This window comes from Microcaecilia unicolor, chromosome 6, assembly GCF_901765095.1.
Source record: "Microcaecilia unicolor chromosome 6, aMicUni1.1, whole genome shotgun sequence".
Taxonomy (NCBI): Eukaryota; Metazoa; Chordata; class Amphibia; order Gymnophiona; family Siphonopidae; genus Microcaecilia; species Microcaecilia unicolor.
The window spans coordinates 173,163,204-173,181,563 of NC_044036.1; the positions used below are offsets into that span (position 1 = coordinate 173,163,204).

The following is an 18,360-nucleotide window of genomic DNA, read 5'->3' on the forward strand; positions in this document are numbered from 1 at the left end:
TGGTTGCAGATGAGGTTCTGTAGTATTCAAACATAGACCTTTCATTTGCAGTTATGACTTCTGAGCTGAAAGTTTTTGTGTTGTAGATTTGCCTAGGAAAGCATCTGTGTTATATACAAAGGCAAAACTTAGTGACAAATATACCTGTGCGGGAGTATGAATTAGGGAGTGGAAACGGAGTTGCAGTGGAAAGGCTTTTGCATCATTGTTAGCAGCGGTCACTCAGTCTTTGTATTATGTTGCCCATAGGGCATTATGGATCCCTTCAAAAGTTGTGAAGCTGACTGACTGGTTTTAATAGATGTTGGTCCTGTAAATTTGCTGTCAGAACTTTGTCACATGTGTTGTATGCTTGTCTGAATCTTCAACAGTTTTGGGTGCCAGTATGGGATAGGAGGAGGAGTGGCCTAGTAGTTAGGGTGGTGGACTTTGGTCCTGGGGAACTGAGGAACTGAGTTCAATTCCCACTTCAGGCACAGGCAGCTCCTTGTGACTCTGGGCAAGTCACTTAACTCTCCATTGCCCCAGGTACAAATAAGTACCTGTATACAATATGTAAGCCACATTGAGCCTGCCATGAGTGGGAAAGCACAGGGTACAAATGTAACAAAAAAAATTACAACTGTGTAAAGGATTCAAACTGATTTTAGTTATACAGTAGTTATTTGGAGGTCAGTGGTCTTGTCTCATGTATCAAGAAAAGAAAGTTCCAAGTTATTTGATGTGCTTATGGCTATAGCAATACAGACTACATTATCTGAATGGAAGAATAATACTGTTTTATCTATGAATGCCTGATGGAATCCTGTATGTCTTACTGGGAAATATGAAGTGGCTGCTGTTAAGAGATGGAGCTATTTAAGAAAATATGGGTTCCTTTACATCTGTATTGTCAGCATATGTAAACGACTGTAATAGCTGTTTATTGTAGACAGGGACAATGTTAAGTGTTTCTCTGGTCCAGTGTTTTTTACGTTATTTTCTTTTATGTTGTATTTGTTTTAACAGTGATTTAAAAAAAACATTTTCTGTATCATTTAATTCCTTAAATGAAATATGGTTCAACTACTTTTTAAAATATATTTATGTTTTTATTTTATAGATGTGAACTAATAGTGGTTTGGAAGATACAGGTGAATGAAGAAGGAGTTGTTACACCTGTGTTGGATCTTTTGACCAAAATACCTGAGCAAGGTAATGTGAAAAACATCTTTAAGCCTACTTCTGTTTAAAAACTAAGCCATACACTCAAGAAAGTTCAAAAATGCTTAATCTCACCTAAGAAAAAAATTTGTCTTGGGTGTCTTGTACCTCATGGAATAGTAGCCTGTTGATACAGCGCCTTCTTAGTTTTCACATCTGCTCTCAAAAACAGAATTAAAAAATGTATTAAAGTAGTAGTTTGAAAGTGCCTAGTATGTCTTGTAGATCAGTGAAAGAACAATTATAGAAATGTTCAAACTGTTAATTCCTTAGCGTCAGGAACAGATGAAGCCAGAGAAATTTTGGGTTGTGACCATCAGCAGATGGAGATAGAGAGCACTGAATTGAACTCTGTCGTAATGGACAGATTGCTTCTGGGACATTCAGTATTCTCTATCTCCAGCAGGCAGATGAACGGTCTTCTCCAAGCTCCTGGGTTCTTCTGGCTGCAGCTTCTATTCAAGTATTCTGGTTCAGTGTAGCTCAGGGGTGCTTGGCTGAGCGGCACCAGCTTTAGGGGGTACATCTGATGCCAGGTCTCTCCCCACCCCAGTCTCCTCTCCAGCCCTTTGCCATCTTCTCCTTTCTCACAGCTCCTACCTAAAAAGCACAGGACAGAGGATTTCTTCTGTCAGCTAGGCAATTGACTTTTGGTGCTGGTGGGCTTTCTTGGGAGAGTGAGCTATAACTTATCCTTCAAGCAGCACTGTCTTCTGTGGACATCATTTCACTGCTAAGGGTGAGTGCACCTTTAATTTCCCTGCTGTGTTGGGCTCCCTTTGTGTCTGCAGTGACAATGGCAGCCGAATTAGTTAAGCGCTGCTTCCACTGTGGGAAGCGGAGAGCAGCATCGGGAGCACCTGCATTAATTTTAGTCTGTTATTGAGATGGACAAGGGGGAAGCCACTGCTTGCGCCAGGATTGGTAGCATGGAGTGTTGCTGCTCTTTGGGTTTCTGCCAGGTACTTGTGACTTGAATTGGCCGCTGTTGGAGGCAGGATGCTGAGCTGGATGGACCATTGGTCTGACTCAGTATGTCTATTCTTATGAGCATGTCCAGGAGGCTGTTCAGGCTGAGCCCATGAGTGCGGCAGTCTTTTATTTTGACGCAGTGGATTCCCACGCTCAGGGTGCACATCTTTTTTTTCCCCTCAGGCCAGCTTGGTTTCGGCAGCCATTTTGAACCTCTGCGGTTCTGACACCATGGTGTCAAGGGGTGTTTTACCACTTCCAGCAGCAGAAGCAGGATGCTCAATGGCTTCAGTGGGGGGGGGGGGGGGATGTTCCGTTTTGCTCTTATATAGAGCTTATTAAAAAGGGCACAGTTTTCTCTTCCCTCAATTAACAATTAATTTCTCTCTTCCTATCTTCATTATGTGCCCATTGAAATCATTTTTGAAAGAGAAAAACGTCCAAAAAGTATCAAAGCATCATTTGGACGGATTTCTTCTCAAAACATCCAAATCAATATTTTCAAATCCTGTGTTGCAGACATCTATGTATTTCATCTGGAGTGCATCCAAATCAGGGATGTTTTAAAGGTGGGATTAGGGCGTGCCTAACACTTGGACATTTTACAGTCACAATGGAACAAAACCAAAACATCTAGGGCGAAAACTTCAACATTTTGGTATAGACCTGTTTTTCTAAGAATAAGACACAAAAAGGTGCCCTAACTGCCTAGATGACCACCGGAGGGAATCAGGGATGACACCCTCCCACCCCCCAAAATTGTGAATAAAAATACTCACCAGCCTCTATAAAAGCCTCAAATATTATAGCCAGGTCTATTAGAGCAGCATGCGTAGCATGGAGCAGGGGCGTAGCCAGACAACAGATTTTGGATGGGCAAGACAAAAGAAATGGGTGGGCACCAAATGTTGTCGTCCCCCCCCCCCCCTCCACCAAAACGTATCTCAGATGGCGGGAAAACACTTCTTTCCACCTTGGCCATCTGCAGCAGGCATGCGCTGAAAACCGAGCTTGTGCAGGTGCCGGTATCGTGGAGAGTGTTGCTTTCGTTATCATCAGAGGGAAGCAGTGGCATAGGAAGGGGGGGCGGTGGGGCCGCCTCGGGTGCACGCTGCTGGGGGGATGTTGGCTCCGCTGATTCACTGCTCTCTTTGCCCTGGAACAGGTTACTTCCTGTTCCGGGCCAGAGAGAGCAGGGAACCAGCAGAGTCGACGCAGCTCCCAGCGACGTGCACTTGGGGCGGAGCAGCCCTACCGCCCGCCCCCTTTGGTAAGGATGCACTCTGGGGGGGTGTGCGCGCGCGCTGAGGGGGGCAAAGCACCCCGGGTGTCAGCCGCCCTCGCTACGGCACTGGGGGGGAGTCTTCAGTTGGCGGAGTTTGGGATCCCTACCAGCTACCGCTGAATGTGTGCTACTGTTGGGTGGGCCAAGCCCACCTGTGGCTACGCCAATGCCCTGGAGTATTGTAGTGTTGAGTGCAGTGCGCTGTAAACAGGTGGATCCAGACCCATACCACCTCCTACCTGTTACACTTGTGCTGGAAACTGTGAACCTTGCAAAATTCACCAGAAACCACTATACCCACATATAGGTGCCCCCTTCACCCATAAGGGCTGTTGTAGTGATGTACAGTTGGAGGTGGCCGGTTTTGTAGGACTCAGCAGTGCAACAGTGAGATGTATACCTGGGAGAATGTATGTGAAGTCCACAGCAGTGCCCCATTGCTCTCCTGGGATGTCTGGGAAACCAGTCTGCTAAAAATGCTGGCTCCTCCTACATCCCACTGGCTTGATTTTGTGCATTTTTAACTTGTGTAAGGTGGTGTGGTTTTTTTGTTCTGGAAATGGCCTAAAAAGATAAATGCACAAAACCTTGTTCAAAATGATATTTTCAAAACAGAATAATAGACTTTTTCTTTTTTCTTCACTCAATAAATTTCCTCTTCGGATTTGGTACATTTAGCACAAAACATCCAAAGTCTGACTTAGACGTACTATTGAAAATGCCCCTCCCCATAACCTTCTTTCATTCCCTAGTGGAAGAGAAAATGGATTCCCCCTCTGTATATCGATGACCCACCCACCCAAAATTTGCTATCTGGCTATGCCAACAGGTAGAATGGGTGGACATGATGCATTTCCCTGCATCCTATGCACCCAGCCATCCTCAGTCAACTTAAACATTAATACCTTATGTGGTGAGATTCCCCAAGATCTGCCAGCTGAAGACATCCATAGCCTATCACCACTCCACTCAGACAGCTGTGACAGTCAATGACAGCGTTCCCAACCGCCACCAGCACCCCAACAATACTTAGTTCTTGTGCATGAATTGAGCATACACAGGGTTCCAGCACTGGCAGATCAGGAGCACTGCTGCACTTATCTAAAGAGAGTTATGGTGAACTGCAGATGTCTTCAACTAATGAGAAATGGTGGATCCTACAAGGTATACCAAGAGTGCTTTGCTGGGTGGGCCTGTGCTGGAAGTGGATGAGCTAAGGCCCACCAGTGGCTACACCTGTGCCCTATACCTTTGCTCCTTTCCCCCTCCAAAAGAAAAGCTTAATTATTGCACACACAATTTGAAAAATTGTTTTACAAAACCGAATAATTTGAAGACCATACAAAAGCATATGTCAACAAATGCATTCACATTTTTTTTAAACTTTTGCCTTTGTTTTGTGACTTTTTTTATTCTCCTGGTCTGCTGTGATGCCACAGCAAGAACTATATACAGGAGCTGGCCTTTGCTAGACAATCACAAGAACCAGGTGCCAGGTCAGAAGTGGGTGAACACATGCACCTCTCTTCCCATCCCATTCCCTGTTGTTACACAGCATGGTGAATAGTAGTGCATAAAGCCACAGCGCCCTTTGTGGTTGCCAGGGCACACTTAAATCCTGACACTGTGAGGTCTTGGAGGTGCAAAATGAACAGGCTTGGGGGGAGTGGGAAGAGAAAGGAATGGTGCTGGGGGTGTGTGAGAAAGGACAGTGCCAAGTGATGGTAGAAGAGAACACTACAAGATTGAAGGGGGAGGTATGGAGAGACAGCATACGCAACTATCCTAGGCGCCAAATGTTCATAGGTGCCACAACTGATCCCATGCCGCTAGCTGGGCCTTCCAGCAGCATCAAAGCATCATGGGGTTCCTGAACTAGCAGATACAACCTCTGTCTTAACTTTGGCCTTCAACCATGGTAACAAGAAGCCCATGAGAGGGGGGAGGGGCTGCCACAGGATAAGTGCACAGTAAGTCACAAGCCCTGCAGGGGCTCACAACAGCAGCCCACCAAAGAGATTTCCAAAGAGCAATGTAGACTTCAGTCTACATGTTCATATCTTATTTGTTAGGATTTATTTACTGCCATTTTGAAGGAATTCACTCAAGGTGGTGTACAGTAAGAATAGATCAAACACAATAGGCAATTACAGCAGTAAAAATATTCAAATAACAAAAAGTATAGCATAGTATAACTACAATGTCAACACAGTATGTAATAGAACATTTTAATTGATAGTGAAGGGTAAAGGAAAGATGGAACATATAGATAGGTAAGAGAGTAAGAAGAGTTAGAAAGGTGATTAAAGAAAGTTGCACATGAGGTCAGAGATGGTTTAATATTATCTCAGCTATGGTAGGAGTGGATAAACTTCCTATTTGGAAAGGGATTCACAACAAGACAGATGTTTGGTATCTGTACTGTTTAAAGTTGAACTCCATTCCCCTAGCACTTATTTTTATGATATCCACGTTGCTTTTGTTAGGGCTTTTTGTGTTTTAAACAAAAAAAAAAAAAAAAAGGCCTGTTGCCACTACCACCATATAGTGAAGTTACTCACCTCCATAGCAGACAGCAGGATATGTATTCTTACATCTGGGTGATGTGATTTGACAGAACCCTACCAGCATAATTTTGTTTTGTTGTTACATTTGTACCCCTCGCTTTCCCACTCATGGCAGGCTCAATGCGGCTTACATGGGGCAATGGAGGGTTAAGTGACTTGCCCAGAGTCACAAGGAGCTGCCTGTGCCTGAAGTGGGAATTGAACTCACTTCCTCGCTTTAAGAGGCTCTTGGCAGTATCGCATTAAACATGTGCAAGTGCCTTAGCACCCAGCACCTTAAAGTTTCAAGATAGGTTGTTCGGGGAAAGTCTCATACAGTCAGGGGTTAATCTCTTATCACCCATAAGGTGTACCCTTCTTTAGTGACAAATCTAATCATAGACTACCGCCAACCTTCCTCGATGTGTGGTCACTTTTATACCTAGTGTGACAAAAAATCTTTTTTTAATTTTAATTATTTTTTTTTATTTTTAATTTTGTTAATCTTCATCGTTGATCATATTATTGCAGTGCTTTTAACACCCCACACATTTCTCAACTCTTATCAGTTAACGTCCTTTACGGTAGAAATGCATTATCGATTAATGCTAACAGAGGTGACTATAATACACTTATCTGCGTGCCCAGGTGTGGCTGCTACCCGACAGATGCCTGTTACGCAATTCCAGCTTTCTCAAGGGTTAATATCACACCTGACAGCCATTCTGCCTTTTCATCAGCCACCTTCCATGGTGAAGGCAGAAAGGCTGTCCGGTGTGATATTAACCCTTGAGAAAGCTGGAATTGCGTTAACAGGCACCTGTCGGGTAGCAGCCACACCTGGGCACGCAGATAAGTGCATTATAGTCACCTCCATTAGCATTAATCGATAATGCATTTCTACCATAAAGGACGTTAACTGAGAGTTGAGAAATGTGTGGGGTGTTAAAAGCACTGCAATAATATGATCAACGATGAAGATTAACAAAATTGAAAAATGTAAAAAAAATAATTAAAAAAAAAACATTTTGTCACACTAGGTATAAAAGTGACTACACATCAAGGAAGGTTGGCGGTAGTCTATGATTAGATTTGTCACTAAGCGAATGCTACATACCTGTAGAAGGTATTCTCCGAGGACAGCAGGCTGATTGTTCTCACTGATGGGTGACGTCCACGGCAGCCCCTCCAATCGGAAACTTCACTAGCAAAGTCCTTTGCTAGCCCTCGCGCGCCCGCGCGCACCGCGCATGCGCGGCCGTCTTCCCGCCCGAAACCGGCTCGAGCCGGCCAGTCCAGTATGTAGCAAGACAATACACTTCAAGGGAAGACACAACTCCAAGGGGAGGCGGGCGGGTTTGTGAGAACAATCAGCCTGCTGTCCTCGGAGAATACCTTCTACAGGTATGTAGCATTCGCTTTCTCCGAGGACAAGCAGGCTGCTTGTTCTCACTGATGGGGTATCCCTAGCCCCCAGGCTCACTCAAAACAACAACATTGGTCAATTGGGCCTCGCAACGGCGAGGACATAACTGAGATTGACCTAAAAAAATTTACCAACTAACTGAGAGTGTAGCCTGGAACAGAACAAACAGGGCCCTCGGGGGGTGGAGTTGGATCCTAAAGCCCAAACAGGTTCTGAAGAACTGACTGCCCGAACCGACTGTCACGTCGGGTATCCTGCTGCAGGCAGTAATGAGATGTGAATGTGTGGACAGATGACCACGTCGCAGCTTTGCAAATTTCCTCCATGGTGGCTGACTTCAAGTGGGCTACCGACGCAGCCATGGCTCTAACATTATGAGCCGTGACATGACCCTCAAGAGCCAGCCCAGCCTGGGCGTAAGTGAAGGAAATGCAATCTGCTAGCCAATTGGATATGGTGCGTTTCCCTACAGCCACTCCCCTCTTGTTGGGGTCAAAAGAAACAAACAATTGGGCGGACTGTCTGTGGGGCTGTGTCCGCTCCAGATAGAAGGCCAATGCTCTCTTGCAGTCCAATGTGTGCAGCTGACGTTCAGCAGGGCAGGAATGAGGACGGGGAAAGAATGTTGGCAAGACAATTGACTGGTTCAGATGGAACTCCGACACGACCTTTGGCAGAAACTTAGGGTGAGTGCGGAGGACTACTCTGTTGTGATGAAATTTGGTGTAAGGGGCCTGGGCTACCAGGGCCTGAAGCTCACTGACTCTACGAGCCGAGGTAACTGCCACCAAGAAAATGACCTTCCAGGTCAAGTACTTCGGATGGCAGGAATTCAGTGGCTCGAAAGGAGGTTTCATCAGCTGGGTGAGAACGACATTGAGATCCCATGACACTGTAGGAGGCTTGACAGGGGGCTTTGACAAAAGCAAACCTCTCATGAAGCGAACAACTAAAGGCTGTCCTGAGATCGGCTTACCTTCCACTTGGTAATGGTATGCACTGATTGCACTAAGGTGAACCCTTACGGAGTTGGTCTTCAGACCAGACTCAGACAAGTGCAGAAGGTATTCAAGCAGGGTCTGTGTAGGACAAGAGCGAGGATCTAGGGCCTTGCTGTCACGCCAGACGGCAAACCTCCTCCAATTAAAGAAGTAACTTCTCTTAGTGGAGTCTTTCCTGGAAGCAAGCAAGATGCGGGAGACACCCTCTGGCAGACCCAAAGAGGCAAAGTCTACGCCCTCAACATCCAGGCCGTGAGAGCCAGGGACCGGAGGTTGGGATGCAGAAGAGCCCCTTCGTCCTGCGTGATGAGGGTCGGAAAACACTCCAATCTCCACGGTTCTTCGGAGGATAACTCCAGAAGAAGAGGGAACCAGATCTGACGCGGCCAAAAGGGAGCAATCAGAATCATGGTGCCTCGGTCTTGCTTGAGTTTCAACAAAGTCTTCCCCACCAGAGGTATGGGAGGATAAGCATACAGCAGACCTTCCCCCCAATCCAGGAGGAAGGCATCCGACGCCAGTCTGCCGTGGGCCTGAAGCCTGGAACAGAACTGAGGGACCTTGTGGTTCACTTGAGATGCGAAGAGATCCACCAGGGGGGTGCCCCACGCCTGGAAGATCTGCCGCATCATACGGGAATTGAGCGACCACTCGTGAGGTTGCATAATCCTGCTCAACCTGTCGGCCAGACTGTTGTTTACGCCTGCCAGATATGTGGCTTGGAGCACCATGCCTTGACGGCGAGCCTAGAGCCACATGCTGACGGCTTCCTGACACAGGGGGCGAGATCCGGTGCCCCCCTGCTTGTTGACATAGTACATGGCAACCTGATTGTCTGTCTGAATTTGGATAATTTGGTGGGACAGCCGATCTCTGAAAGCCTTCAGAGCGTTCCAGATCGCTCGCAACTCCAGAAGATTGATCTGTAGATCGCTTTCTTGGAGGGACCACCTTCCTTGGGTGTGAAGCCCATCGACATGAGCTCCCCATCCCAGGAGGGACGCATCCGTGGTCAGCACTTTTGTGGCTGAGGAATTTGGAAGGGACGTCCCAGAGTCAAATTGGAGCAAATCGTCCACCAATACAGGGATTCGAGAAAACTCGTGGACAGGTGGATCACGTCCTCTAGACCCCCAGCGGCCTGATACCACTGGGAGGCTAGGGTCCATTGAGCAGATCTCATGTGAAGGCGGGCCATGGGAGTCACATGAACTGTGGAGGCCATGTGGCCCAGCAATCTCAACATCTGCCGAGCTGTGATCTGCTGGGACGCTCGCACCCGCGAGACGAGGGACAACAAGTTGTTGGCTCTCGCCTCTGGGAGATAGGCGCGAGCCGTCCGAGAATCCAGCAGGGCTCCGATGAATTCGAGTTTCTGCACTGGGAGAAGATGGGACTTTGGGTAATTTATCACAAACCCCAGTAGCTCCAGGAGGCGAATAGTCATCTGCATGGACTGCAGGGCTCCTGCCTCGGATGTGTTCTTCACCAGCCAATCGTCGAGATATGGGAACACGTGCACCCCCAGCCTGCGAAGCGCCGCTGCTACCACAGCTAGGCACTTTGTGAACACCCTGGGCGCAGAGGCGAGCCCAAAGGGTAGCACACAGTACTGGAAGTGGCGTGTGCCCAGCTGAAATCGCAGATACTGTCTGTGAGCTGGCAGTATCGGGATGTGTGTGTAGGCATCCTTCAAGTCCAGAGAGCATAGCCAATCGTTTTGCTGAATCATGGGGAGAAGGGTGCCCAGGGAAAGCATCCTGAACTTTTCTTTTACGAGATATTTGTTCAGGGCCCTTAGGTCTAGGATGGGACGCATCCCCCCTGTTTTCTTTTCCACAAGGAAGTACCTGGAATAGAATCCCAGCCCTTCTTGCCCGGATGGCACGGGCTCGACCGCATTGGCGCTGAGAAGGGCGGAGAGTTCCTCTGCAAGTACCTTCTTGTGCTGGAAGCTGTAAGATTGAGCTCCCGGTGGACAATTTGGAGGTTTTGAGGCCAAATTGAGGGTGTATCCCTGCCGGACTATTTGCAGAACCCACTGATCGGAGGTTATGAGAGGCCACCTTTGGTGAAAAGCTTTCAACCTCCCCCCGACTGGCAGGTCGCCCGGCACGGACACTTGGATGTCGGCTATGCTCTGCTGGAGCCAGTCAAAAGCTCGCCCCTTGCTTTTGCTGGGGAGCCGCGGGGCCTTGCTGAGGCGCACGCTGCTGACGAGAGCGAGCGCGCTGGGGCTTAGCCTGGGCCACAGGCTGTCGGGAAGGAGGATTGTACCTACGCTTGCCAGAAGTATAGGGAACAGTCTTCCTTCCCCGAAAAATCGTCTACCTGTAGAGGTAGAAGCTGAAGGCTGCCGGCGGGCGAACTTGTCGAATGCGGTGTCCCGCTGGTGGAGAGACTCTACCACCTGTTCGACTTTTTCGCCAAAAATGTTGTCCGCACGGCAAGGCGAGTCCGCAATCCGCTGCTGGAGTCTATTCTCCATGTCGGCGGCACGCAGCCATGAGAGCCTGCGCATCACCACACCTTGAGCAGCGGCCCTGGACGCAACATCAAAAGTGTCAAACTCCTCTGGCCAGGAATTTTCTGCACGCCTTCAGCTGCCTGACCACCTCCTGAAAAGGCTTGGCTTGCTCGGGGGGAAGAGCATCAACCAAGCCCGCCAACTGCCGCACATTGTTCCGCATGTGGATGCTCGTGTAGAGCTGGTAAGACTGGATCTTGGACACGAGCATAGAGGAATGGTAGGCCTTCCTCCCAAGGAGTCTAAGGTTCTAGCGTCTTTGCCCGGGGGCGCCGAAGCATGTTCCCTAGAACTCTTAGCCTTCTTTAGGGCCAGATCCACAACTCCAGAATCATGAGGCAACTGCGTGCGCATCAGCTCTGGGTCCCCATGGATCCGGTACTGGGACTCAATCTTCTTGGGGATGTGGGGATTACTTAATGGCTTGGTCCAGTTCGCAAGCAATGTCTTTTTCAGGACATGGTGCAAGGGAACAGTGGACGCTTCCTTAGGTGGAGAAGGATAGTCCAGGAGCTCAAACATTTCAGCCCTGGGCTCGTCCTCCACAACCACCGGGAAGGGGATGGCCGTAGACATCTCCCGGACAAAGGAGGCAAAAGACAGACTCTCGGGAGGAGAAAGCTGTCTCTCAGGAGAGGGAGTGGGATCAGACGGAAGACCCTCAGACTCCTCGTCAGAGAAATATCTGGGATCTTCCTCTTCCTCCCACGAGGCCTCACCCTCGGTGTCAGACACAAGTTCACGGACCTGTGTCTGCAACCTCGCCCTGCTCGACTCTGTGGAGCCACGTCCACGATGGGGGCGTCGAGAGGTAGACTCCCTGGCCCGCATCGGCGAAGCTCCCTCCGCCGACGTAGTCGGGGAGCCTTCCTGGGAGGTGGCCGCGGTCGGCACCGCACGCGGTACCGACGTCGGGGACCTCAACCCGGGCGATGGGCCAGCCGGCGCCACGCTCGACGGTACCGGAGGCGCAAGCACCGCCGGTACCGGAGGGGTAGGGCGCAACAGCTCTCCCAGAATCTCTGGGAGAACGGCCCGGAGGCTCTCGTTTAGAGTGGCTGCGGAGAAAGGCTGAGAGGTCGATGCAGGCGTCGACGTCAGAACCTGTTCCGGGCTGTCCAGAGCGGAGCGCATCGACACCTCCTGAACAGAGGGTGAGCGGGTCCTCTCGGTGCCGATGCCTGCTGGGTGCCGAATCCCTCGGCGACCCAGAGCTCTCGGTGCCGACACGGGGAGGAGACCGGTGTCGATGCTTCTTCGATTTCTTCCGAAGCATGTCACCGGAGCTCCCCGGCACCGACGAGGAGGACGTCGAATCCATCCGTCGCTTCCTCGGGGCCGAGACTGAAGAAGGTCGATCTCGGGGGGGGCTGTACCGCAGGAGCCCTCGGGGTAGGAGGAGACCCACCCGAGGGCTCACCGCCACCAGCAGGGGAATGGACAGCCCTCACCTGCACTCCACCCGATGCACCACCGTCCGACGACATCAGCAGACGAGGTCCTGGTACCACCGACGTCGATGCAGCTATCCGATGTCTCGGCGCCGATGCAGAGGCCCGATGCCTCGATGCACTCGATGCAGGGGCGGCCGAGGAAGATGGTCTGGACGCTGACGACGTCGATGCACTCGAAGATCCCGGTGCCGATGCCGACGAAGAGCCCGAGAACAACACGTTCCACTGGGCTAGTCTCGCTACCTGAGTCCGCCTTTGAAGCAGGGAACACAGACTACAGTTCTGAGGGCGGTGCTCGGCCCCCAGACACTGAAGGACACGACGAGTGTCGATCAGTGAGCGAGATAACCCGGGCGCACTGGGTGCACTTCTTGAAGCCGCTGGAAGGCTTCGATGTCATGGGCGGAAAAATCACGCCGGCGAAATCAAAAGCCGAAATGGCGAAATTTGGAGCACCAAAATTTAGAGGGAGAAAAAAATCTCGACCGAGGCCGAAAAGAGGCCTACCCCGACGACGAAAGAAAACTTACCGGGGCAAAAAAGCTAGAAGTACGGGGAGGATTTACACGAAACCCGGCGAGGGGTTTCCGGAGCACTTCCCGACTAGGACAAAGCTTTCCCGAAGGAAAAAAACACGTTCAAACAAATTGGACGCGCGAGGTCGACTTTCCGGGGCTCGACACGGCGAAAACACGACCGTACCGAGTGCGGACAAAAGAAGACTGGCCGGCTCGAGCCGGTTTCGGGCGGGAAGACGGCCGCGCATGCGCGGTGCGCGCGGGCGCGCGAGGGCTAGCAAAGGACTTTGCTAGTGAAGTTTCCGATTGGAGGGGCTGCCGTGGACGTCACCCATCAGTGAGAACAAGCAGCCTGCTTGTCCTCGGAGAAATAGGGGTACACCTTATGAGTGATAAGAGATTAACCCGTGACTGTATGAGACTTTCCCCCGAACAACCTATCTTGAAACATTAAGGTGCTCCTTAAGCATGGCCTGGATCCGTTCTTCAAGGGCATGCGTTGGTAAAGACTGGGCCAATGCTAGGACAGAGATTGCTTTCGATTTGGCATTGGCAGATTCACAGGCTGAGTCTTAGCTGCATGTAGTCTCCCATGTCAGCACCACAACAGAAGGGGAGCAGTCCTCTTTGCACCGACGCTTCTCCGGTGCCAGCAATGCTGATGCCCTGAAGGGGACTAATGGTGATGCTTGGCATCAGGATCCCTCGGTTCCAACAAAGAGGTTGTAGAATCTACATGCCTCCTGTGTTGGGTCAGATGTTGACTGGTCCTAGGGTCCTGCCGTAATGTCCAATGTCAAGGCAGGTGGAGACCTCCTCAATGCCACTGTATTTCCAGTGTCAGATGGAGCTGTAGCAGCCATGAGGACAGATGTCAAGTGGACTGGGCTTAGCATGAAAAAGTTTCTCACACTCAGCCTCTCTACTTTTCTGCATATGCAAACAGAGAATACAATTAGGTGTGTCATGGTCTGATCCCAGACATCAAACGCACCAAGTATGGGGATCAGTCCCTGAGATGACCCTGTTGCACCGAGAAGTGTGTTTAAAGCCACTGGGAAATTTCTGGGGCATGAAGGGAAAAACTGTCAATGCTAAATCCAATGGCTCAATGGTGAGGAAAAAAGGAAACTCACCTGACAGCATCACTCAATGTATCCCTGGAAGAAGCTCAGGTTTAAGAGGGCTTCTGGAGCCAATAACTCTCTCTATAGGTGTATTAAAAGGGTAAGGGAAACAAAAATATGAGGGGAAAACAAAAGAATCCCACAAAGGAAGGCACTAAAATGAAGCGAGTTTACATTGAGTGCAATAAATGCAGCCTCCCTGCATGTGCCTTCCCTGGGTGGGAAGGCACATGCACATTTGCAGTATGATACTGCGAAAAGCATCTTAAAGAGATATTACAGTGGGCAACGTTACACACTGGGCTCCATCAGATGATGGCACCCAGATGTAAGACACAATGTCCTGCTTGTCCTTGGAGAATTCACTTTTCCCTTTTTTGTGTTAAAAGACAACCAGAGACCTACTAACATTGTATCCTGCTTGTCTTCCACAAACCATCAAAGGCTGGCTATTTCTTCTTGATTAGTATGGCACTTTTCTAGTGGTAATTAGATGCATAGCATCAACATTTGTTTTAAGCAGGTTTAGTAAGCCGTGTAAGCAGCTAGCCTAGGTTTTACAACAGCAGCTGTTACTGCTTCTTAACCAGCATGGTAAAATATATGGTTTAAAAAAAAAAATACTTGCCCTAGCTGCTTAACACAGGTAAGAGAGCAGCACATGGGCAAGGCAGAGGACTGGCAGCTAGTGGAGAACTGGTCTATGTGCTAGCCATCACAACTGCTAAGTGCAGCTGTACTTAATGCCACTTCAAGAGGTGGTATTAAGTACAGCTGTGCTACCAGCAGCCAGATAACATGTTGATAAAACATGTCCACCACACTGATAGTGTCTCCCCCCCACACACTAGTAGTCTGCCAAAGAAATCCCCCTCTGAACTTACTTTGGGGGGGGGGGGGGTGTCATCCTGGTAGTCTAGTGGTCTGGGATGGGAGCAGATGTCCCTTCCCCCCTGCTCACACTGCTTGGGTACAAAATCATCTGACCCATACTACTATTGCTATGAGTCCACCTGCCATGTAAGGAGTAATTGCTGTAGGGAGGTGGAGGAAGGGGGTGGATAAGTTAAATTTCGATGGAAGATCTTTACTGTTTTTATGCCAGCAACACAGGTGCTCTTACCCATCTGATTTCTGCCCTGTGTGCATTTACTTGCAGAGGCTTTGCAGACATGCTCTCATCATCCAGCAAGACCACCATTTCAAAAACCTTTATTTTTTTGTCTTCTGCAGCTCTTAGACTGGATGAGAAGAAAGTTATAGAGAAGACCCCACTTTGTTTCCAAAATCTTCTGTGTGTGTTTGGGATTGAATGTGCAATTGACAATGTCTTAAAAGCATTTTGTATGGAAGATGGAGCCTCTGTAACTGACAAGTAAAGTTTGAATATTTCACTTTATGCTTGCTATGATCTTATTGCATAAGAATTCCTCCATTTCCAAACCATATCATAAACCATGCAATCTGTACATTTATTATGGCACATTATATATAATTTGTCACAACAGGGAAAAATAAATACCAACCATTTAAATACAAAATTGTTACATTTACAGAGTGAACATCATCATAAATGCATTACATATGTTTAGAATCATTATGTTGTACCAGGGCAGATTAGGTTTACAGATTTTTAAAGTATTTTCTTAAGACTAGTATGTGTTCAAATTCAAGTTCATAAAAATGGATCTTTAGTTTCACATAGAGGCGTAGCCAGACCTTGATTTTGGGGAGGTGAGGGGCACATTTTGCCCCACCTCTCCGCCCCTGCTGCAACCCCACATACTTGGCCTGGGCGGGGGGTCGCCAGGCCCCACCAGCAGAAGCCTTCCTGTAGTGATATTTGGCATGGCGCTGCCTGCCCTGCTTTCCCACTCCGGCACACATGCACAGTTTTAGTGAAATTAACCATGCACAAAGCTCACTCATGCTCAATTTCATTAAACCCAAGCATGCACTTGAGGGAGGGAGAAGCAGGGCAGCAAAACCAGCAGACTTTAGGGGGCCTGAACCCAAATTGAGGGTGGGGTGGCAAGCCCCCCTGTGGCTACGCCACTGGTTTCACAGCTTCACAGTATGTTGTGAAAATATTTATCTAGGATAGTGCTAATGGAGGATACAAACAGAATCATTTTAAATTTACATACATAATTCAAAGTACAATAACTTTTATGTCACACACAGAAAGTAGTGACACTCCTATAAATGGTTCCCAGGACATTTACAAATAGAAGAATCTCTTTCCAGTAACTGTATTCTACAGAAGTTTACCCCTGTGCATTCAGTCTTGTGGCTCAAGAATTTAAGTTTCTATTTTAATCCTACAGGCAAAAAGCCCTGGTTTATCATCACTTTAAACAACAATTAGAAAACAAAAATGGTTGTTTGTTTTTTTAAAGTGCACAATGCTAGTAAAGATGTTCACAGCTGCACTACATGAAACTCAAAATGTTATCAGGAGCAGTATTATGTATCTTCCTCTTCTGTGGTAAAGCTGCTTTGGCACACAAAGGACTTAGCTTGTTTTTATAAATAGGCTGCAAAAACATGAAACTATGATTTCAGACATATGGTCTATGCAGCAATATATTTTGCTATATTATTAACATACAATGAAGAATGATAAAGCTGCCTTTCCAGTATATCTAGAAGACAGCATCTTGCACTATCTTTTAGCCTCACTGAAACTTCAAATCGGGCAGCTGAAGAAACCAGAGAGGTGTTAATGTTAACTAGCCTTCATGTGCAACTATGTGAAGTTTCAAGCCACATGGCCTGATGACATTAGCTTAGCCATTATAAATCTTTAACAAACTCCAGCTGTTGTGCTTCAGTAAGGTGTATGTATTTTCCTTATTGAAAAAAAGAAAATCCTTCTCTAATTACTTTTCTACTGGCTCCTGTACATTACAATTTGCTTGAATGGTGGAGTATACAGCGCTCAATGAAAGCGAACCAAGGTCACATCACAGGCAGAATATGGGGTCTATGCAATGAGTTTGTCATAAATCAGGGGTCACTGACCTAGCATGTGTCTAAGGTTCTACAGGGAAAAGACCAGAGCTTGTGTGTGTAACCAGTTAGCACCATAACAGTAGCAAGCTGCCGAGCTTTTACTAGGATTAATGTGGGCTAATGCACTTTAGACATCATCGTGCATCTGGTATAATTTTTTTTTTAATAAAGGTTTGTGTACAGTAGTTAACAGTACTGCACAGAAGCTTCATTCTCTTCAGTGTTAATAGAAATAGGAAGCCGATACAAAACTCACTCAGCTACTATCTACCAGCCAAATGTATCATTAAGCAGCACTGTGCTTTGGTGCCTAAGATTCTGGTCCAAAGCTCCTGCCCATTAATGTGGGTATGCTGTAGAATTAACATGGCCCTCATCCAGCTTCTGAGAGACAGAGACGGCCCAGGTTCCATAACAAAGTGGACTGGCCAGTTACTATCCCAAAGTAGATGAAGACCAGAAACAAAATTCATGCGTATTAACTCAAAGTATCAGTAAACACACAGATATTACACGTACAAGGAAAGTTTGACAATTCTTAAGTACATTTTCATATCACTTTCAAGTACCCACATTTGGTTTGACTCACAGTATGAAAACACAGTACTTCAGTATGAAAAATCTCAAGCCAAAAAGTGTCATGTGCATGGAACAGCTGTTCATTTTTAAAAACACCAATAATATTGTCTGAGCCTGGCTTCTCACTTTTAAATCCAAGCCAGGTATACAAGTGTGTGTGGGGGGGGGGAATGTCTTATTAAAAACTGCAGTAAGTTTTCGATAAAATACAAGGTGGTAACTGTAGTATGCAGTCTACACCCCTTCTCTGTCTGACTCTTAGTTCCGGCCCCCAAACACAAAATGCAGGTAACTTGCAAATAACCGTAGGCTAATCATCATGCCAGCACCCTTAACATTTGGTGCACTTCTGCAGAAGCACTTAACACATTAATGTGCACATTCAGGGCCAGATTCTGTATATGGCGCCTAAAAACTCCACACTGACCTCAGTTTCGCTTAAGCGTATTCTATAAGATGTATATAGAATATGCTTAGTCGATATCACCACGCCTAAATCTGTACACACCCATTTACACCAACGACAACCTGGCGTAGATGCAGGCAGGCTTGGCTTTATTCTATAACTACACACGTAACCATGCCCCTTTTGAACTGCGCGTGTCACCATTTAGGCGCAGTTCATTATAGAATGTGCTTACTGAGTTATGCGCATAACTTGCAATTTAGTGCTCATTAGTGCTTGTTAAGTGCTGTTAAAAAACGCT

General features: G+C 47.8%; 1 protein-coding gene across 1 annotated transcript in view; it reads left to right on the forward strand.

The window, feature by feature from the left end:
* Positions 1 to 18,277, forward strand: part of CENPP (centromere protein P) — a 64,441-nt gene extending 46,164 nt beyond the window's left edge. Inside the window, exons 3-4 of the mRNA XM_030207124.1 lie at positions 1,103 to 1,194; positions 15,293 to 18,277. Of these exons, the coding sequence (XP_030062984.1) occupies positions 1,103 to 1,194; positions 15,293 to 15,438 (238 nt within the window). The 3' untranslated portion in view covers positions 15,439 to 18,277. The remainder of the gene's footprint in view (positions 1 to 1,102; positions 1,195 to 15,292) is intronic.
* Positions 18,278 to 18,360: the final 83 nt, after the last annotated feature.